This window comes from Podarcis pityusensis (genome assembly GCF_964106645.2).
Source record: "Podarcis pityusensis genome assembly, chromosome: 7".
In the NCBI taxonomy this organism is placed as follows: domain Eukaryota; kingdom Metazoa; phylum Chordata; class Lepidosauria; order Squamata; family Lacertidae; genus Podarcis; species Podarcis pityusensis.
Window position 1 is genome coordinate 49,532,135 of NC_138031.1, and position 23,160 is coordinate 49,555,294.

The 23,160-nt window shown below is 38.9% G+C and overlaps 1 protein-coding gene across 4 annotated transcripts in view; it reads left to right on the forward strand.

The window, feature by feature from the left end:
- The window catches only part of ANKRD12 (ankyrin repeat domain 12), a 48,808-nt gene extending 26,726 nt beyond the window's left edge, over nucleotides 1-22,082 (forward strand). For 3 of the 4 annotated variants that reach the window (XM_081014089.1, XM_081014091.1, XM_081014090.1), the window contains 10 exons: nucleotides 20-88; nucleotides 3,693-3,839; nucleotides 4,531-4,731; nucleotides 5,781-5,923; nucleotides 9,496-9,643; nucleotides 10,624-15,224; nucleotides 16,618-16,716; nucleotides 17,793-17,936; nucleotides 19,413-19,508; nucleotides 20,639-22,082. In XM_081014089.1, the coding sequence (XP_080870215.1) occupies nucleotides 20-88; nucleotides 3,693-3,839; nucleotides 4,531-4,731; nucleotides 5,781-5,923; nucleotides 9,496-9,643; nucleotides 10,624-15,224; nucleotides 16,618-16,716; nucleotides 17,793-17,936; nucleotides 19,413-19,508; nucleotides 20,639-20,824 (5,834 nt within the window). In that variant the 3' untranslated portion in view covers nucleotides 20,825-22,082. The remainder of the gene's footprint in view (nucleotides 1-19; nucleotides 89-3,692; nucleotides 3,840-4,530; nucleotides 4,732-5,780; nucleotides 5,924-9,495; nucleotides 9,644-10,623; nucleotides 15,225-16,617; nucleotides 16,717-17,792; nucleotides 17,937-19,412; nucleotides 19,509-20,638) is intronic. The other variant, XM_081014092.1, reaches the window with a different exon arrangement.
- Nucleotides 22,083-23,160: the final 1,078 nt, after the last annotated feature.

The window sequence follows — 23,160 nt, forward strand, 5'->3', positions numbered from 1 at the left end:
TGTCTTCTTCACTCTGTAGATTCAGATCCAGGACATACAAATGAAAACTGGGGGGAGAGATTAATATCTACTTACAGGACATATTCAGGTAAATGCATTATCAGGTATACTTAAAATAGCTGCACTTTTCCCTATTCACATATTTACAGTAGTTTTCATTAGTTGTTTTTTGTGCCTATAAATCTCCTTGCAAATACTTTATGTGTTAATATAGGCTTAGCTTGTGTTACTTTTCAGTGGAGAATCTAAAATGACCATCAAACTTAAGCATGTACAGGAATATTATTTCCTGTTAATAAAATCCCTTCACATCTGTGTTGGAAGATGGCAGCTACCATGTGGTAACCACAGTAACTTCTTTAGGAAGAAAATGTTTTATGCTGAATAATTATTATATTAAAAGACAAATGGAAAAAGTAATGCACAACAAGTAAATATGTGTGTGTGTGTGTGTGTGTGTGTGTGTTTGTGTTTGTGTGTGTGTGTGTGTGAATGTGCGTGTGTGAATGTGAATGAATGATATCCAGCCAAGTCATATCCAGAGTAGACCCTTAAGTAAATTGATTTTATTATGCCTACTCTAAGTATGACTTAGTTGATTGTCACCCTAAGATAATTTTCAAAATATTTGCAATTATTGTATTAGATATATTTTTAGTTGTTATAACAGATGATATAGGTATTTAGGATCCATTGTAAACTGAGAGTTAAATCTGTGTGGCAAATGTTTTTTCCTATAAAACAATCAACAAATCATGCCAAACAAGTATGAACACTTCCTTTTTCTAAAATTACAAAATCAGTGCATACAAGGCATTCAGTAATTTTAAACATGGTAAATCCATTTTTTTCTGCACAGTGAATCTCAAATTAATACACTTTACATATAAAAGCAGAGGCTTATAAGGGTATGATGTGGATATTCATTTTGGTTTCTTAATAAAGAAGGATAAGTGAAGACAGTAGCTTGGGTGGTACTTGAATGGGGTTGCCCTGCTCACCTGACCTCCATCCAGCTGCTGCTATTGTTGCTGTATACTGGCAGCGGAAGATGCAAAGCGGAAGGAAGTTCAGCGTGCTGGCAGAGGCAATCCAACATTTCTGCAGGCATGTTTGCACCTCACCTTTGACTAGTCCCTTCACTCCATCCCAGTAAACAGCGATGCAGCTGGCGGAGGTCAGGTAAGCAACACAGCCCCAATGTGCCATCTGCTACTGAGTAAAAAAACAAAATGAGAGGTTGAGAAAATTAATGCTAAGATAGTTAACAATTTTAATTAACTTGCAGTATAAACTCTTTAGAAAAAATACAATTACCTGTATAGTCTGAGACATATTCTAGCCCATTTCCTATTACATTATACAGGGTTTCAGCAATAGCTTTTATTACATGTGTGACCTATAGCTGCAGCTGTTACTGTAGACACATCAATTTGAAAAAAAAAAACACACTGACCTCTGAGTGAAAATGTTTACAAAGGAGAATGCTGTGGTCAAAGCCTAAATTTCTCAAATATATGGGGCATTAAAAATTTTTTAACTTTTTTTAGTGTTTCTTTAAATATAATCAAATGCTTTGTCTGAAATATGTAGACATTTTGAAATGGGTGAGTATGTTAATATGCAGCATTTATAGTTCTGTCATTCTAACAAATCTTACCTCAGAAGTAAAAATAAAGTAGGGGTTCCATTTTTTGATCATTGAATTCTAAATTCTATTCATATATCAAGACACCCCCACAGTAAGAGTACAGGGATGTCTGCTAGTATGAGATTTTTTTATCTGAATATCCTATGGCCCAATCCACGTGTCTTTGCTAGTACTCAGAGGAAACAAACCCATGATCCCTTTCTTAAACCCCAATCGTTAATCCAGTAAGAAAACTTTGCTACAGATTATAGTTTGGAAGTGAAACAAACCATGGTCCCTGGTTCACATATGACACCAAGCCAAGGATTGTGGTTTGTTTTCCCTATGTGTTAGCAGAGAGAAGATATGGTTTACTGTGGTTGTGAATTGAGGTTATTGTAAGTATATGCTTATTCAGTATTAGGAACATAAAGGTGAGTTTTAGACTGCATGTGTTTTCTAAAGTATTCTGTTTGATTTTAGGTTTATATCACTTCCTTTAAGGAGCTTAGGGTTAAACTATATGTAACAATGGCTGACTCGACACAAGTAATGTAAAATACTTATAAAGTGCTATTTTATTGCATGGGGAATGGAGGAGATAGCCCTTTACTGCTGTCTTTTCTGAAAACAATTCTCCCCAGCTGTTTCTTTCCTGATCAAGTTACTTCTAGTTTTGTTTTTGTTTTTTTATATAAGATATTTATTGAAGTTTTCAAGATATTACAAAACACACACACAAAAAGAAAATACAAAGTAAAAATATTTAAAAACAATTCCTTCCTTCCATTACTTAACCTTCATTTGCTTAGTTCCAGGACCTCCTCACACTTCCCTTTTTTGTATTCCAGTTCAATTATTTTGTTCAGCAAATCCCTCCCCTCTTTATGTATTCTAATCATTAATCATAAAGTATTGTAATTTTAGATTTTTACATATTAATAATCCATTTTTTCATATTCCTTGTAACCTTTCAGCTAAAGTTCACTTAGTTTCTATCCAACATCATTCTAGCATTCATTAATTTTACAATATTTCTGTAGATAGTCTTTAAACTTTTTCCAATCTTCCTCCATCGACTCTTCTCCCTGGTCTCAAATTACTTCTAGTTTTGGAGGCTTACCTGAAGAAAAAGCTAGGGGGGAACGATTTTAAGAAAGAAGCACATACTTGAAAGCAGTTCTGCAATTTCCATGCACCATGTGCACTTTAGATTGCCTTATCCCAACTATGGTTGCCTTAAGATAAGATTGCCTTACCTGTGGACAAACGCCGCCTGAAAGCAAGATGGGCGCGACATCCCCATAGTCTCCTTTAAACTGGACTTTACTATTCAAGGGATCTTCCCCCTTTTATTTTACCTATCCCAGCTTGTATGAGTTGAGTGTTGACTTAAGTCTGATATAGAGGTCATGCCAAAATCATATCTAGTTTGTTTGTTAGAGTGGCCTCACAACAGTTCTGTGAAGTATTGGCTCAGTTCTCATGTAACACTAAGCCAAACACAGTGTGTAGATACTCATAGTAAAAGTCATGGCTCCCTCCTCTCCCAGTCCTACTGCTGACATGCTATCTGAAGCTAAACAAAGGCTTGGCTTAGTATCATGTCCAAACTTAGTGTTGTGGTTTATCCTACTCTAGACAAATCACAAATTGTAGCCAAGATTTGTTCAATGTGTGCTGTTAGCTGTGATATTTTTTTCCCTACCGTGAGTACCTATACACCTACATGATCACATTTAGCCAGTTTGGCTTAGCATTAACATGCATATTGGGTCATTGGCTTGTCCAGTGCCACACAGAGAATTTAATTGCTCAACCCAACTCCTCCACAAAGCCAAGCTTAGCCACTACCTCACACTGACTCAACTTAGGTAACCTAAATATTTTCAAGAGAAGATTTGCTAATATATTCTTTCCATTTGCAGAGGAAAGCAATTTAGTAACTTCAGAGGGAGTGTGTAAAATGATATACTTCTCCAGTCTGTATATCTGTGCTTTCTCTTGAATGTGCTATAATTGGCAGTATTTTGTTCTTACTGAGATCTACTGATATTTCCAGAGAAAGAAGTCCCAGAGAAGAAGAAAATGAAAAAGGAAACTGGAAATAAGAAAGCAGCACCTGTTAGTATTCTGTTTGGTTACCCACTATCAGAACGCAAGCAGATGGCCCTTCTTATGCAGATGACTGCCAGAGACAACAGTCCAGGTACTACCAAGCAATCACTTCCTCTGTGTGTATAGATACAGATGCAGGGGCCCTGTATCAGGACCATGGGGAAAGGGGGGTCTAACATTTTCCTCCTCTGCCACAGGCTCTGTGAAAACTCCACCCCCAAGTTGCCATTGGCCCCAGGGGGGAAACCAATAAGAGCTTTTCTCCCAGGACTTAATAGCAGCTTGGTGTGGGAGGAGGAGTTTATTGGCTCAGTGGCATAGGGGAAAGTAGACATACATTACATAATTCCCTGGATACAGTATACATGTATAGCCCAATTGACATGGCTTCAGGTCCTGTTACGGCTGCAAGATAATAAGGAGATGGTGGGAACGACCCTTTTGTGATGCAAGTGTTGTATCAAACACCAAAACCTCCAGGTTTCATGAAGCTATTGCAACATATCATGGTCTAGGGAACCACCTAGTCCAGAGTTTTTGTTAACTGGGAAATTAATCAGTTTGCTAGCTGTCTTTTGGAGCTGATGCTGGGATCCAGTTAGTCCTTTCTTCAATGGATTTTCCCTCACCATTTGAATAGATTATTAACAGATGACATGACACACACAGCCTGCCACCCACAAGAAAAAAAATGAGATTGTAAGAGGACTTCAGTCAAGCAAATTTTATTCACTATGGCAGAAATTTTTAAAGTATTTTTTGTCTTGAATTTTAATTTGTAGATCCCAGTCTAAATCATCCTCTGCAGACAACACCAACACAAAAGAAAACACCAAGCTCTTCATCACGACAAAAAGACAAAGTTAACAAAAGAAATGAACGAGGGGAAACCCCCTTACATACTGCAGCCATTAGAGGCGACATTAAACAAGTTAAAGAGTTAATCAGTCAAGGTGCAAATGTGAATGTAAAAGATTTTGCAGGTAAGTTTGACGAGTAATCAGTTTATATAAGACTCTCTGGTCTCTCTTACAATTAGGATATATGAAATAATGACTCTTGAAATAATGACTCTTGCTGTTTGTTATTGGTCTATAGAACAAACAGCCTGTACTGAGGAGTTGAAGGTTTTGGCATTACTGTTTTATGTTCAGTGACAGGCACATGCTTCTTTACATGGTAATCGGTGTGGCATGCAAATTTTAATATTCCCTTTGAAGAGCAGCATGTATAATTTCAAAGTGTGAAATGTTTACTCTAGTGTGAGATTTGAGGATTTTTTTCTATAGCTTCTGGACACCTTCTTTACAAATTTGCTTGTGAGTTTTCCTGATTCATGATGGTAAACTATATTATTTTTTTAGTGTGCCGGTACTTCAGAAGATAGGTTTGTCAATGTCAGTTTGCCACAATAGCTAAAAATGGCACTTCTACTTTCAAAGGAAGTGGCTAAGTTAACATGTAAGAAGACAGACTTTCTGGCTTATTATGGTTTACTGTAAATGAGCAGTGTGTTAGCAGACAATTCCTGATCGCTCAGCTTTGCTTTTAACCTGGTGCAAGCAGGATAACTGAACCTGGAATCCTTGGCTTCCCCTTATGTCCAAACAAGGAATTGTGGTTTGTTGCACCTTCACAAAAAAGATCAGCAAACGAATAACAAGGCACAACTGAAGATTGGCTTCTTAGAAGGTGACAAAGCCAAATCCCTGATTGGGATTTCAAGGGAAACCAAGACTTACCTAGTTTATTCTGCTCACTTGAGGAGAAGAAAAAAGCCAGTGACTGGAGCTAGTACATGTCAACTCTAATATTTCACAAAACTGAAAACATTGCTGTTTGAATTTTAATTAACCTAACAAACCACATAGCAAAACACTACATTTTAAATGGTTGTACCTGCAGGAATAAAAGAATGATTTCCTATTAAAATTTTAAAAGTGTGTATCAGTCTTTGCAAAACAAATCAAACTGCATTATCTTTGAATTATACACACATACATCCTTCATATTTGGACTTCTTTTGTAATAGGTTGGACACCTCTCCATGAAGCTTGCAATGCTGGCTATTATGATGTTGCTAAGGTCTTAATAGCAGCAGGGGCAGATGTGAATACTCAAGGACTAGATGATGATACTCCACTTCATGATTCTGCAAGTAGCGGACATAGAAAAGTATGTACCATTCATGCAGTAAATAAGCAATCCCCATATAGATACAGTGGTCCAAACTAACTAAACAAAATCTACAGAGGATTTCTAGACACTAACTTGGGGGACTTCCAGCACACCAGTGGAACTGCCACTGCATCCTATACTGGTTCAGCCTAGGAGCAAAAGGAAAAAGGGAGACCTCAAAACATTCAAAAACAGCAGGGAAAACACGTAGTGCCCCAGTGACCTAGAAAGACCCTCAAACAAGTTATGCTGGCAACAACACCAGTATGCCAGAAATGTGCTGAGGGAGCCAGTGAACTCACAATAATGTGGGCACGCCCTAAGCACATATCTTTGCATCACAGCACAATGCGTACAGCACCAGACAGAAATCAGACACATCATGGTGCATTTGTCTCTTCGCTGCCCCCAAATTTAGCACGTTTATAGATTCCAGTAGCACCAGTGCTACAGGGGGAGTCCTAACTGGCTGAAATGGGTTATGTTCAAGGGAAGGAGAGTAGAGCATCTGTTTTGCATGCAGAATGTCCCAGGTTCAGTGTCCAGCGTCTCCAGATGGAACTGGGAATGCTCCCTGTCTGAAGCCTTTGATAGTCACTGCCAGGCTAGTGTAGATAATACTCATCCTGACCATAAGAAAGGTAGGGAACACCCAATCCAATTGGGAAGAGTGCTGCATGGACCCAGAGCCTGGCTCCTGCATGGGTGAGCCAACCAGCTCACCACACCCCCTGCAACTCATATGATCAATCTACCCTCTTCCTCATTTAGCATCCCAGCAGCCCTCATTACCCTGCTCTCCATTTCTCCAACTGAGTGCTTCATTCATCCTGGTGTCAGCAGTTATCCCTGTGCCTGACAAACAAGGGAACCTGAGTGAGCAGAGAGAAAGGGGGCCTCTGCTTGACAGCAACTGCTTGACAACATGGTAGCAGTTGAAGTGTTTCCTGTGGCATTAACTTTTTGTTAGGAGCACCTGTAGCATCACTGTCTATCATGAAGCTTGCCCAGGTGCAGAAGCCTGCCTGGAACTGGTAGATTATCAACCCCTGTAGAGGAATAGCAGGGAGCATTCTTAGGTGGTGGGCCTCCTTCATGGTTTCCATAGAACAGAGTGTGGGGTGGATCCTGTACCTGTAGAGGAGCAAGCAGCAGAAAATTGGGGAGTGGGGACATAGAGGCAGTGGGTAGCTGCTGGAAAGCATAGACCCTGAACCTGGTTGCATAATAGGTGTTTGTAAGTGACAGAGAAGAGTAAATGATGCCACTTGAGTGTTCTGCTAGCGTAAATGCCTCAGCAGGCGTGGGGGAGACTGCATATACTTGCCCTTTGGGGGGTTTCACTAGAACTCTGTTTGCAAGGGATGTTACGCTTATGGATGTTTGGCCAGTAATGGCAATGTTTGGGGCAGAGTGCCTGGCCTTCATCAACAGAGAGCTCATCTGTAGTGTGGTGGTTAAGAGCAGTGGACTCATAATCTGGTGAACCAGGTTCGATTCCTGCTCCTCCACATGCAGCTGCTGGGTGACCTTGGGCTAGTCACACTTCTTTGAAGTCTCTCTGCCTCACTCACCTCACAGAGTGTTTGTTGTGGGGGAGGAAGGGAAAGGAGATTATTAGCTGCTTTGAGACTCCTTAGGGTAGTGATGAAGCAGGATATCAAATCCAAACTCTTCTTCTTCATCATCTGCATGTGGGAGGGACAAGTGCTTTCTCTGTGTGTGGAAGACACTGCTTCCTGCTGTTGAGGAGGGAGGTGTAAGAGGTACTAAAGCAAAACAATTCAGACAAGAAATGCTATTCACATATAACAAAGTGAGAGGAAGACATGGGTGACAGTTATAACAGTTACACTTCATAGCATGGCTGCCACCTTCTCTTGCATTTCTGGATGGGCTGCTTTGTCCTGGCAGACCCAGTTGTTGGAGTAGAGTATTGGGTGTTTTGTATCTGGAATCTGAAGCACTTGTAACGTGCAGTGTGCATAGTTTGCATAATGGTAACACATCTCTAAAGTTCATATTGGTGTTCTGGAGACAAGCAGTTTGGTATGATGTTCTCTCTTTCTTCCAGTAGTGGTGATCTATGGCATAGTGGGTTATGCTGCCCTCTTGTGCCCCAAACCAAGAAACACAGGCTGTTGACAGTTACTCTCCTCCTCCTCTTGACCAGCCAGTCTCCTGTCTATGCTATGATGCTCTGCTTTCATATCTGGAGGCAGTAATACTTCTGAATACCAGTTGCTGGGAACCACAGAAGGGGAGAGTTCTCTTGTGCTCAGATCCTGCATGAGGGTTTCCCACAGGCAGCTGGCCAGCCACTGTGAGAACAGGATGCTAGACTAGATGGGCCATTGGCCTAATCCAGCAGGATCTACTTACATTTTATATAGAGAGACTTAAAGAAGACTTATGTGTGAGCTCTGAGATACTGCCCCATATCATGCACTCTGTTTCAGTTGTAGCCACTCTCTGTGGGTGTTATATATTGGCAGTGGTGTACAGTTATTGGGTTCTGAAGTACAATGTTCTGCCGTGGTGAGATTGGCAGGGGCAGTCATTGATAAAAGGGTGGCTTAAACAACACACAACTCCTCAGTGAGACAGCAATTTTTTGCACCAGGTCTAGGGCTGGTATAAAGTTCCAGTATCAACATGAACATGGCAGCAGTCTGGAGGACTACAGAACAATGTGTAAATATGCCCAAGTTATTTAGCCTGCCATTTTTTACCAGCCTGTGATGACAGTTGTAGTCTGCATTTCCATGCTGGTCACAAGAGATGGGAAAATTCCCATCTCTATGGCCATCATGAAAATTCAGGATACCAGCTTCTCAGCAGGCCAGTTTTTATTTTTTAAGTATCTAACAAAGAAGAGATATTGCTGAGGGATGGGTTTCCCTGCACTGAAAAGCAGAAACAAAGCAGACTGGCAGAGGAAGAATGTTGAAATCCATCCCTTCTCCACCAGCCCATTAACTTTTCTCCATAGAATTCCTGGTGACCTATGGCTACCAAGCAGATAGTTAGGTACAGGGATGGTAAGGAACATGGTGTAAATGTCCTCTACCCTTGATCCACCTCTGTCCTGTTCATGACTCCATCCTCTTCTGGCCATTCCATCAGCATATCTTTGTTGGCAGAGCTGTTCATTCAGCATATTTGGGTATTCTGCCAGCAGGACTGGCATGCCGGTGTCATATCTTGATTTCTGCCAAATACTATAGCCTCTCAGTCAACAGAACTTAAGGAAAAGATTGCTTTGTAAAATATGTTACAAGAGTTTAATCTCCTGTGTTGCTTAATTTTTTTTATCTTTGGCACCAATCCACAGATTTAGAGCAGTCAAAATAAATCAGTGTACTGTTCTGGAGTGTGTTATGTGTGGATTTCAACACTGCTGTCCTACCCTGATTTACTTACTGGTATATAATGTCATCCATGTATATAGCATTTTACAGAGTGAGATGCTTTAAAAAAACAGGTGTCTGTTTACAATCTAATCACCTCCCAAGGCCTGTTTTTCATGTTAATTAATGTCTAATAAACTTAAATACCTAATGTTTCAGATTGTGAAATTGCTGCTCCGACATGGCGGAAATCCATTTCAGGCTAATAAACAAGGAGAAAGGCCTGTTGATGTAGCAGATACAGAAGAACTAGGGCGGTTACTGAAAAGAGAAGTTCCTATTTCTGATGATGACGATGGTTGTTCAGGTCAGAAAAAAACCCTTTTAATTGTACTTTTATAGTTATACATAAGTGTGTATAGATAATACACAGACTTTCATATTGGTGTGCATATACAGAAAACAGGATCCTTGCAGATAAGTACAGTTATACCTCTCAGTGACCTCCCACTGAGTTTTACGGGACAAAGTAATTTGCAGAGACATGGTTCTGTGAAATTATCTCCTACAACTTTGCCCTCAGCTTAGTTTTGATGAATCATTTTGCTGATTGATCCTCACATTGGACTAAATGGGGCTTACATCTGATTAGATATGCACAGGATTACACTGTTCATCTCTTATGGGCCCCCCATAACAATAGCTGGGCGTGTTTTCGAATAAAGCATATTTATTCCTTCCCTGCACACTTCCAATTAACATTTGGATGTCCTTCACATGGGCCAGGTAGACACAAACTAAAAACTTGCCAAGCCCTTTGGGATTTAACCAGCAAGTTTTTTGTAGTTTTCCAGGTTTTAAAAATAGAGTTTCATAGAAGACTAATTATATATATATATATATATATATATATATATATATATATATATAACAAGCCTAATTATATATATATTTTTAATAAGCATGTTTCAATCGCTGCTCTTTGGAAAAGTTATTTTACATATCAAATAAAATGAGCTATTGTAGAGGTGATCTGTCCACTCTGTAAAAGTGTGTGATTTCCTATATATAGATCAACTGCTATTTACACAGCTTGACAAGAAACCCCAAAAGACAACAGCAGCACCTAAACACCCACCCCAAAGCCTTTACTTGTAATGAACTTTTTTGCACTTCTTCACACAGTATGTAGTTAAACTGTGGGATCCAGTGCCAGAAAACATTTAAAAGATGGTTAAAAAGAGATAAAACACATGTAACATACACGTCGTTTTAAAAGTAATATTCACTGTCATGAATAGTAAATAAATGAATATATTTGTTGACTCTTTTCATTTTCTTTTCTAGATCTTGAAGAGACACCGTCTGTAAATCCTTCCAGTATAGATGGGACTATGGATTCTGAGACAGAGAAAGAATCTCTAGACAGCAAGCACATTCCCAATAAGGCATCTTTTTCATCTGCTCTTGATGAATATGAGTTTAAAGATGATGATGAAGATGAAGTTAAGAAAATGATTGATGACAGACATATACCTAGGAAAGATCTGAGAAAAGAGGATGAATCTGAAATAGAACAGAGTAACCTATTTCTTAAACAGGAAAAGGTAACATTTCCAAAATCATTTAAAAATAAGAAACAGAAGCCTTCCAGGGTCTTATATTCAAGTTCTGAAAGTTCAGATGAAGACATTCTTCAGGACAAAAAGATAATCTCTTCTCCGTGTTCTGTCACAGAAACTTCAAATTCTGATGCAAAGATTAAAAAAGAATATGCTTTTAGTGAATATAAACAGAAAGGAAAAGTTAAAAGAAAACTAAAAAATCAAAGCAAAAATAAAGAGAACCAACAATTAAAACTTGAAAAAGAGAATTCCAGAGTGCTAAACCTGGGTGCTTCTGTATTAGAATCTTTAGACAAAAGCAGAGAAGAAGAGAATTTTCGAAAATCTTTTAACTCAAAAGAGGATTCTTCTTTGCCCTTACTCCATATTACTGCAGGCAGATCCCCCAAGCACCCATGTGGATTAATTGAAAAGCAGTCAACTCCACTTAAACAAGAAAATGTTAAAACATGTTTATCTCCAGGAGGGTCTGACGTAACATCACAATCTGAATTAGTGCAGTATGATCATAATACAGACTCTGAGTTTGTACTGGAAAGCTCCAGTGGCAAATCCTACAAGCACAAAGACAAAAGTAAACATCAGAAAGAATTTATTTCTGAATTTGGTGAAAAATCCAGTCCTAAACTTAAGGAGGAACAACACAATAGCTCATCCTTTGAAATTTCTGAATGTACCTTGAAAAAAGTAGATAAGGAGGGGAAAGCACTTAAGAAGCATAAACTGAAACATAAAGAAAAGGATAAGCACAAAAAGGAGCAGGATGGAGAAAAGGAAAAGAACAAGCATCGAGAGAGTTCTAAGGAGGCCCAAAGGAATATTGAGTTTGATAGAGAGTTTTGGAAAGAGAACTTTTTTAAAAGTGATGAAGCAGAGGATATATCAAGTTTGGACCATGAATCTCAAACCTCTGAGAGAAAATCTAAGCTGGAAAAAGTTCTGATGAAAGAAGACAAATATGTGAAAGAGAAAAACTTTCAAAAAGATAGAAATTGTAGAGAGGAAAAGGAGAGAGAAAAAAATAAAAAAGAAAGTGATAAGGAGGAAAAAGCAAAAGATACAAAGGAAGAAAAAGACATGTTCATTGATAAAGAAACAGAATTGTTTTGTTTAGGTGGTAGGGATTTAGCTACTAATGTATCTTTGGTAGAGAAAGAAACAGACTTTGAGAAACAGGAAAAACCCACAAAGGAACATAGAGAAAAGCTGGAGAAGCGGAATTCTGCTACTGAAAAAGTAGAAAGAAAACATTTAGACAGAGAGAAAAAAATAAAATGTGAACTTAAGTCAGAAAAAGAAAGATCAGACCCCATTGAAAATGTAGAAAAGACAAAAGAAAAAGAAAAATCATATTTTCAGCAAACAGAAAAATCTCATAAAGAAAATGACAAATTAAAAAGCATAAATACTATTAAAAAGCTTGATGACAGAGAAAAAATCAAAGAAAAACTTGATAAAAAGCATGACAAAGAAAAAAGTGATAGATACTTGTCAGAATGCAAAGAAAAGCCTGGAATTGAGAGAAAATCCAAGGTTTCTGAAAAGGAAGCTGACTATTCAAAAATTGAAAAGGGTAAAAAAGAAAAGGAAGCTGAGAAAAAAGAAAAACCGAGAGATCGGGATAGTTCAACAGTTGCAACTATAAAGCATGTTCCAGAAGAGAAGAAATGTAGCATTGAAAAAACCTTGTCCTTGAAAGAGAAACCAAAAGATGAATTACTGAAAACTCCAGATGGAAGAGAGAAAGATAAAAAAGATAAAGATATAGATAGATATAAAGAGCGTGACAAACATAAAGATAAAATACAGCCAAACAGCGTACTTAAGCTAAAACCTGAAACTGAAAAGCTTAAGTCAAAACCAGCATCAGCACCTAAAGACAGTCGGCCTAAAGAAAAGAGATTATTGAATGATGATTTGATGCAGACAAGCTTTGAAAGAATGCTTAGTCTTAAAGATCTGGAAATTGAACAATGGCATAGAAAACACAAAGAAAAAATAAAACAGAAAGAAAAAGAAAGATTGAAGAATCGATCCTGTTCAGAACTTAACAAAATAAAAGATAAGGACAAAATAAAACATCCGCTTACTGAACCAAAAACTAAAGAGCTGATTCGTTCAAAAAGCTCTGAGTTGTCAGATACTTGTGTGAAGGATAAGCAGCCGAAAGATGCTACAAGTAGTAGATCACAGTCTGTTGACATAAAGAATTTAGCAGCTGGTGGGAAACTGTCACTGCTACAGGACAACAGCTTAAGTAGATCTCCCAGATCAGAAAGTGAAAAGACAGGGCTAACATCCAGATCAGTGTCCATGCTTTCAGTGGCTAGTTCGGAGGATTCTTGCCATACAACAGTGACTCCTCCAAGACCAATAACTGAATATGATTCAGACTTCATGCTTGAAGGATCTGATTCTCAAATGTCTTTTTCACATTCACCATTTTTACCTAGTGCCAAATCACCTGCTCATCATGAGACTGATAGTTTATCAGAGTTGCCGGAGCGCAATAAAGCACCTTTTCCAAACAGGTTTCCACCAGCTTATGTGAGATCAGCATCTGTTGAGGATGTTAAACTTATTATAAACGAGTGCAGGCCGGTTGTAGAAGTTCGAAGGTGTAGTATGCCATCTGTTGTTTGTGAAAATGCAAAGCAGCCCCGAGTGTCAGAAGAAAATAATCACACTGCGTTGCTTTCAGTTCAGAGTCATAGTTGCCCTTCTCCTAAACATGAATCACTATGCTGTAATTTGCTGGAGAAGGATTCCCAAAATGGTATGTCAAGCATGCATTCCAGTTCTGCATCATCTCCAACTAGATCTGCTAGCAACAAGCATATTACATCAGATGCAGTTAAAAATGCTACTCTGACAAACCCATCAGGAGAAAGTCATACACCTTTGGAGCAGTGCAGCCAGAATACGACTCCATCAAGTAAACCATGGGATGTACCTTTGGATAGATTTAACTCATTGAGCAGTGAGTGCATCTGTTCAAATTTTCCTGGCTTTGAGCAAGATGCAGCAACTGTCCCAGCCATACACAATTCTGAAAATAAAATCTTGAAAGAACAGAAAAATTCTGAACCTTTTCTTCATCATGCTGAAAACATAGCAAATTTTACATCACCGGAATCTGCAGCTGTTTTCTCTCTCCAGTCTTCTTGTTCGTCTCGGATTCAGCCAATCACAGATGCAGTCTATATGTCAAAGCGTTCTATACCAGATATTAGCAGCCTAGAGTCTCTGGTTGTTAAACACCAACAAAGTGCCATTCAAGCTACCAATTCAATCTTAGATGTAGATGCAAACAGTAAAAAGAAGATAGAAAAAACTTTCTTTCCATCAAACAATAAAAAGTCAGATGTGCTAATCACTGTGTATCCTGAAAGCTTCACTAAAGATATTTCACAACATTTTGAAAAGGATTTTATTGCAAATGATCCTCGTTTACACCCTAATGCAAGTTCTGTAGTCAGTAAGCTCATTTATAAGACATCACAAGTGGATGAGCTAGATAGCAGCATGATTGATATTCAGATTGCAGGTGAAAAAGACCATTCTGATTACCTGTATTCATCCCACATGACAAGTAATAAAAATGAAATAGACCTACAGGATCTAAATGGCAGAGCGCTGAAAGGAATTGCTAATGAATATAACAGAAAACTTTTTAATATAGACAGCATGGAAAACAGTTCAATGGAAGAAAACTTGCAACAGTGCCTTTCACCTTGTTTGGAAAGCCATTCACAATTAACTGGACATGAAGTGCATAAGTACAGTGCGAGTGTTAAGTCAGAATTGGAAGAAGCAATAGAAGACCATAAAGGAGAACAGTATGAAGTTCCTCAAAGAATCACAAGGAACAGAGCAAATATGCTTGCTAATCAAAGTAAGCAAAATCTTACTGGTTGTCCTCAGATATCAGAAAGAGATTCTGAATCATCTTCCTCTATAAAAGGAAGGATAAGACTGACTGAGGAAGATGATGCTCAGGCGCATCATCCTCGTAAAAGAAAGCTGTCACGTGTTCCTCAGCCTGTGCAAGTGAATCCCTCATTAATGCAAGCTAAAGAAAAAATTCACCAGTCTCTGGCAGCTATTGTAGACGCTCTCAAACTAGAAGAGATCCAGCCATACAGTTCGGAGAGAGCAAATCCATACTTTGAATATTTGCACATAAGAAAGAAAATAGAAGAAAAGCGTAAATTACTGTGTAGTGTTATTCCTCAAGCGCCTCAGTATTACGATGAATATGTGACCTTCAATGGATCATACCTCTTAGATGGCAACCCTTTGAGCAAGATATGCATTCCAACTGTAAGTAACTGGGTATCTAAGTTTTAATAGAGTGAATTATATACTCTCAGCAATCTCTTAAACTGTTCAGTTCATTCCAGTGTAAGCTAATGGAACCAGATTCCTATTCTGCATAGTAGGAGCATGCGGCAACCATGTTACTTTTTGCTTGATAGTTTTGCATGCTCCTTGCCACCCCCTGTCCCCATCCCATAACTGTCAGAGGCTTAGTGCTGTCCAGCTGGCCATAGATAAGACTCCGGGCTCCCAGCCAGTTCCAAACAATTGATTTATTTGACAAGTTCAAACGTACATCTCCAGCGTTTCCATTAGCCTCCTTCCCCTTGTGCGCAGTTGCTCCCTCTAATCTTACTTCCTCCTTTTCCGCACCCAGCATGCAAGTCTGCGAAAACTCCTCCCCTTACTTCCTCTGTGTACAGCATGACTTGTCCCAGGCTCATCCTCCTCCCCCTCTACGTCAGACTAGACGACAAGCTGCTGATAATCTCTTTAGGCTCTCTATAACTGCTGGTTTCTGTCCTTTCATCTTTTCCCATTTGCCTCTCCCTGACAATAACAATAGTATATTTTACTTTCTGCATAAACTAAATGAGAAAGGGGATGTTTTTGCGTAAGGAGAATAGCTATGCTGCTGTTTTCTACTTTCTTATTAAATGTAAAACAAATATGTATTTTTGATGCAACCAGCTGATGCCAGAAGGGCCAAGAAAATACTCATGAGTAGCATAGTTTGCTTTCCACATTTTTTACAAGATAACTTTACATTGCCCTTTTGGCTCCAGTGATTATGCAACTGGAAAGTTGCTAGGAGGACTTGTTAGCCAGATTTTTGGAGAAGACAGATAATGCTGTCAAAAGGTGAAGGAGTTTGGAAGCTTCCACTTCTGTTTAAACAATACATCTGAACCTTAAACTGCAGATTAACTGTTATTATGAACTACGGTTTACTCAAGTAAGCCAGCTTCTTAAACTACAATTTGAAATTGGCTTTGTTTTTGTAAACAGTTGTTAAAACTAACTGCAGTTTGTCTGGTTCAGAAGTCAATCTGAAACAGAAACAAGCTTTCAAATTCCTTGCAAGCTGTGCCAGGGAAAAATAGACAAGGCTCACACAGACTTGTCCTGTGCCATGATTTAGTGTTACATATGAATGCAGTCCATTGACTTGCATCTGCTTGATGTGCTGCTTTCATATATATAAAGATTCTTCAAACAATGTTTCATGTTAACACAGTAAACTTCATATATTTAATTCCGTATTTGTGATACAAATATGTGCATTCGGTGACATTTTAAGCACCATAATTTTTTCCTCCAGTTGACTATGTTATGGCTCTTGCTTATGTGTACAGTATTGTATATAAATGATATTGCATGAACAATTTTTTCACAGATCACACCACCTCCTTCACTGTCAGATCCACTTAAAGAACTGTTTAGACAACAAGAAGTTGTAAGGATGAAACTTCGTTTGCAGCACAGTATTGAGAGGGTAAGTGCCATAAAATCTTGGCTGATAGTGTTTATTTATTCATTTATTTTCACCCAGTAGACTGATGACTGTATAAAGATGGGCAAGTCTTTTAAAAGTTTTATCGTTTTAAAGAGAAAGGATTAGAATGAAGAAAAACTGTTACATGTTAAGATTTAAGCACAATATGTACCGTACTTTTCGCTCCATTGGACGCAGTTTTTCCCCTCCAAAAACTGAGTGGAAATGTGTGTGCGTCCTATGGAGCGAATACAGGCTTGTGCCATAGCCGCACGCAGCCCCTCCGGCAGAGAGAGGCTGCACGGGGCTATGGCTTCTTTAGCTCCATGCAGCCTCTCCCGGCAGGAGATATTGCGCGGGGCTAAAGAGGAAGCAAAGGCAGCGAGTGGGATGGATCCCGCTCGCTGCCTTGGCTTGTTCCATAGCCGCGCACAACCCCTCCGGCAGGGAGAGGCTGCACGGGTCTATGGCTTCTTTAGCCCCGCGCAGCCTCTCCCGGTAGGGAGGGATTGCGCGGGGCTAAAGAGGAAGCCAAAGCAGCCAGCACGATCCATCCCGCTCGCTGCCTTGGCTTGTTTCATAGCCGCGCACAACCCCTCCGGCAGGGAGAGGTTGTGCGCAGCCTGTACGCTGCTCTTTGGAGCTGGGGGGGGGATTTTTTTTATTGATTTCCCCATCTAAAAACTAAGTGCGCCCTATGGTGCGAAAAATACGGTAGTTTGTTAAGAAGTTGTTAAAAACTTGCATCTCCAATCAGAACCTATATATACCTGGGAATTCCTTTAAAGAAAAGGAGAGTTTACACTGTGCTAAGAAATTCATATAAGAAGCCATTCTTACTGGGAAGTTTTGAAAGTTCTACTTAGATTTCTAAGCCAAGTCTCATAGTATTTTCTGTATGAAATCTCTGTAAATGTGCATGTTTATTGGTATGAATTAATAGAGAGAATTAATAGAAATATTACATTTCAAAAATCTTGAAAGTGTACTTCAGAAAAGGAAAAACAATGATCAAATAGTATTTTAATGAAATTTTGTGTTTTAAAACACTGATTATTATTTTTTTGTTTAACTAGGAAAAGCTTATTGTTTCCAATGAGCAAGAAGTATTGCGTGTCCATTATCGAGCAGCAAGAACTTTAGCTAATCAGACTTTACCATTCAGTGCATGCACAGTACTGCTGGATGCTGAAGTGTATAATGTGCCTATGGACAGCCAGGTAAATTTTTAAAAAGACTGCTTTTAAGGTTTGGTTTGGAAATAAACCCATAGCTGAAGTTACTTTTTCAAACTAAGTCTAATAAAGTTAACATGAAAACAAGTTTTACCATATTGGCCCGAATATAAGCTGCACTTTTCCCCAATTTCAGACCCTGAAAGGTTAAAGTGCGGCTTATATTCGTGACTTTTTACCATATGCTGCTGAAAGTGGCTGGGAAGCACACGCACTCCCTAGCTGCTTGATGGCGGGAGTGGGGGGAGCAGCATCCGCCTCCCAGCTGGTTGGCAGTGTTCGCTCCCTAGCTGCTTGGTGGTGGGGGTAAGCAGCGCGACCGCCTCCCAGCTGCTTGGTGGGAGGGGGGAGTGGCACGCCTGCCTCCCAGCTGGTTGGCGGGGGGGAGCATGCGCAGGTCATCCAGCTAGGGAGCACATGCACCGCCAAAAAGCTGGGAGGCAGGTGCACCCCCCCCCCAGCTAGGGAGTGCATGCACCACCAACCAGCTGGTAGGTGGGCACCCAGCTCCCCAAGCCGGTGCCGGCGCTCGGCTCTTGAGTGCGCTGTGTGCCCGCCTCCTGGCATTACCGCCCTGAACGGGGGCGGCCAGCACCGGCTTGGGGAGCGGGGCGCCGAGTGTCAGCACCGGCTTGGTGGCCACACCTGCAAATAAGCCTTGAATTTTAAGGGTGTGGCTTATATGTGGGTGCAGCATATATTCGGGCCAATATGGTATTTAAATTTAATTCTAATTTTAAAAGTTGCTGATTCAGACAGCATACTGCTAGAGTTCTTTAAGAATTCACATATGAAATTGTTCGTTGAATTGTCTAAACTTCTAGCAACTTGTTCCTAAAATTATCTTCCTTGCTGGACATTTGGAAGGTACCCATTGTAAAACCAATTTGTTAAAAAGGAATCTGTTGAGGATAAATTACTCTATTTGGCTAATCTCAGTCCTAGTTAAATTAGTGGGAAACATTAGGCTAGAATTCTTATATAGAAGAACTGGATGCTGAAGACAAATTTGCATGGTCTGCAGAGAAGAAAGGTTTTCACTTTTAACTTTTTAAAAATATTGAAAGAGTTTGTGTAAAGTCTTGTGTAAACAGATTTAATCTGGCTCATGGGAGAATCACTTTTTTCACTCTCCACACTAGGTCAGAAACAGCCTGACTGGAAGAGGCCTTCTGCTAGCGCAGAAACGGCAAGCCTGTGGACCTCCAGGTGTAGCTAACTCCCATCAACCTCAGCCAGTATGTCCAATGGTCAGAGATGGTGGGAATTGTAGTTCCAACATCTGGTGGGCCACAGGTTCCCCATCTCTGCACCTAATGGAGACAAGGACACATTTGGATCCAAACTACTATTTTTCATCACTCTTAACATTTTAAAAATATGGGTCTACCATTTTTAGCATTGGAATAAATTACTATATAATTAACATTGTCTATAATTTCTAATACATTTGATTTCCAGACCGATGACAGCAAAACATCAGTTAGAGATCGATTTAATGCACGACAGTTTATGTCATGGTTACAGGACGTGGATGATAAATTCGACAAATTAAAGGTATGTGCTTTTATTGGACCTTTTCCAAAAAAGATCTTTCAGTAGAAAGCTGCAATAAACCATCTAGCACATGGTCTCCTTCACATTCTTTGTGTCATAGCAAATTCAGGAGAAAATAGATAATACATGTCTTAATTCATTTAGTTGCTCACATGTATGGAATAGAACAACACCTGAGTTCCTGCCTCCATGGGTTTCTCAGTTCAGGGAATTTGCAGGGATCACAAACGTGTCAATTTTATTTGTGGAACTGCCTTAATATTGCACTGAATGAGGAAGCCAGTACTCAGTGAGTAGACTTCATGTATATCAAGGTGTCAGGAGGATATTCTTAGTGTATCCCGTGTATCCATCCAAAAGGGTGGGGTAGGGAACAATATGGAGAAGCCCTGAAGTGCACATGGAAGCATTTCCATTCACCTTAAGAATTCTTTTGAAATCATGCCATTGGCATCTATGGAATATATGGTGTATGTCTAGAGGGCTTGGACCCAGAATTAAGTGCATGTAACAAGGTTGGCAGTAGCTGACTTCCCCACCCAACCTCCTCTCCACAGCAGTTCTCCCAAAATACCTAGAAATCTTTCAGGGGACTCTGCTAAATGGGATGGGCTGTGACACAGAGAGATGAGGGTAAAGGGAGGATACCTGAAAATTAGGTGGGGATACTTTTCATGAGCAGATGTCCTGTTCATGGAAGTTGCCTTTTTAATTACACATGCTTAGTACTGGATCTAATTCAGAGTGAACTGCATATGTACAGCGTTGAGAAAAGAAAATGGTGCAGAATGAATATCTTTTTCTAAAGACCCCCTTAAAGCAGGAATAGCCAGCATTTTAAAGCTTTAGGTAAAAGGAGCTGACGCTTTAGCATCTAATTGCTCTAGGGTTGATTTATTAAAAGTGCTAGCATTGTTTTATGGAATATTTAATTGCCTCTAGAATTACAAAAAATAAAAACCCTATTCAAAACATGAATAGGCTCACAAGTATAAGATCAAATCGTCTCAGGGGTTTGATTGGCCTGTGGACTGTCAAATTGGCCGTCCCTGTCTTGGAGAATTCAGTATGCGGTTCACATTAAGGTGTACTTGGAATAATTGACTATTCATCTGTTTATTTTGAAATAGACATGTCTCTTGATGAGGCAACAACATGAAGCAGCAGCTTTAAATGCTGTTCAGAGACTGGAATGGCAGCTTAAACTACAAGAACTTGATCCTGCAACTTATAAATCCATCAGCATTTATGAAATTCAGGAATTCTATGTTCCTCTTGTGGATGTTAATGATGACTTTGAATTGACGCCTATATGACTGCTAGCATCTCTTTGCTGTCTGTTACAGCTTAACGTTGTGAAATATATATGTAATTCGTTTAAAAATATAGCACTAATGTGGAATACAGCCTTTTTCAATCTTCCATATATAACATCAAAATGCTTCACAAAATCTCATTCAATGTTGTAAATGTGCATACCATTTATTACAAATGGTATTTATTTTAGATCCTAGGTCCAAAAAGCATCTTCCCAACAGAGCTATTTATGTACAAAAAAAAAAAAATCTTTCACTGAAGTTTTAACAGCGCTGGCAGCTGTTACAAAAAAATCTGCTGAAAAGCACTTGCTATTTTATGTTCACTTTAATGATTTTTATTAAACTTAAACTCCTACAAAAAACAAAACATCAAGCTGTGGGAAATATTACACGCTTGTGGGAATGTGGGGAGTGAGGGTCTATTCATCTTATATAATTTATAGGTTAAATGTACAGTTTTCTTTTTGGAAAAGATGTAATATTGTTTTCATTTTTTAAAATAACTTATTTTATACATATTGCGCAATTGTAAATAATCTTGTATTTAACGTTCAACCCTGTATAAAAATAGATATTTTAATTGTAAAACTGTTTTGTCTAATGTTTTATTGGACCAAAGTTGTTGTTTCTTATGTGTAGTGTATAGGCAATTTTCTTTTAAAAGGCATGTATTTGATTTAGCTACTTGTTCCATCACCATAACTGTTAAGATTTGAGACTGAGTGGTATTGCATGCTAGCTCAGTTCAGGTTTTTTCCTACTGTGTGGTACCTAAATGATTGCAACATACGGTGCCAATCCACCAAGCACTGCTTCTGTACAGCATCCATTTATTCAGAGGAATTTGCATGAGTGTCCCTTTCAGTGTGGTTGCAGCAGTGCTTAATGGATTACACTTTGACTTCCTAGAGCCATTTGTCTTTTGCTATGCTGCTGTAATGCCATGCCTATGACTTACTATGAAGAGTATTATGTTTAAAATCTTAAAAGATTATAAATCTGCTCTTACATTGTGGTCTCAAAACAAGCCTTTTAGTGTCCTGCTTCTCCCTTACAAATGCCTCTCAATGAAAAATTGTACATTGTCTATTTTAATATTTACCTATTAAAGCATATGTAAATAGTTGTAAATACAATGTTTAATAAATTCTATTGGTCATGCTAACAGATGGTTGAATCCTTGTGATGGTGAAATTTTCATTCTTGAAGTTTTATACACTTTGACAAAAATAAATCTTTGAAAGTTCCATGATAAGATTGTAGTTTTATATTCTGACCAATTCTCCATTTTTTGTGAAGAACTGACTAATAATATAATGTTCTTATTGTACTATTAGAATGACTGCCATTATGACTGGGTATACGTTATGTGGAGGGAGGGATTCTGGATGTGCCTAGGGAGACGTGGATCCAAATCCTCAGTCACTATGTCTCAGCTTAAGCCTATCTGAGCTCCTGGGGGGAACTCTGTTAAGTTGTCCCAGGAGAGTATTTTTGTTGTTGTTGTTAAATCATTTTAATTAATTTTCCAATAAAAGAACATCCAATTATCATATCAAATTATAATCCAATTAAAATAAAAAACTAAAATAAAAAGACCAAATTATCATCCAAATTATAATTATTAATTTTTCGGGACTTCCCATAGCCTGGACCTTGAAGCATATCTCCAAGTCTCAATCCTGCTTCTCCTCGTTGTTTCCATATTTTCCACATTTCGATTTTAACGCTTTAACTCAGAAGAGTATTAAAATACATTGTCCTCTGTGTCCTATCCCTGTTGGTGATGGTCAGACCACTCCACTATAAGGGAGTTTGCTCATGCTAAATTTGTCAAAAAGTTTAGTGTTTTATTTTCCCTAGTGTGAATGAATAACAAACACAAAATTAACCTTCCTTTGTAAGGTTAACAAGAACATTGAGAAACCCTAGTGACTTTGGGTGGGAGGAGGTGAAGAGGGGCAATTTTTGCTGTCTCTGATATGTCTCCCAAATTGGAGGCTCTTTGCCATCTACTCAAGGGAAGCTCATGAAAACTGAGTCCATCCCTGTCTGCATAGACTCTTTCATCTACAGAAATGTGTCCCTTAGTCATGCCAAAAGTGTGACTAATGTTTCAAGAGTGTGACACAGAGAATGTTGGAAATCGTTAGATAGATGGATTAAGAACATAAAAAGAGCCTTGTTGAACTAGATTGAGATCCATCTCACACAGCGTCCTGTTTTCAAGTATGGCCAACCAGATCCCTCTGTGAAGCCTTCCTTATTCTTTGTCTCTGGCACTGTCTATTCCAAAGACAGAATAACTCCAAACAAGGACTTCAATTTGGCTG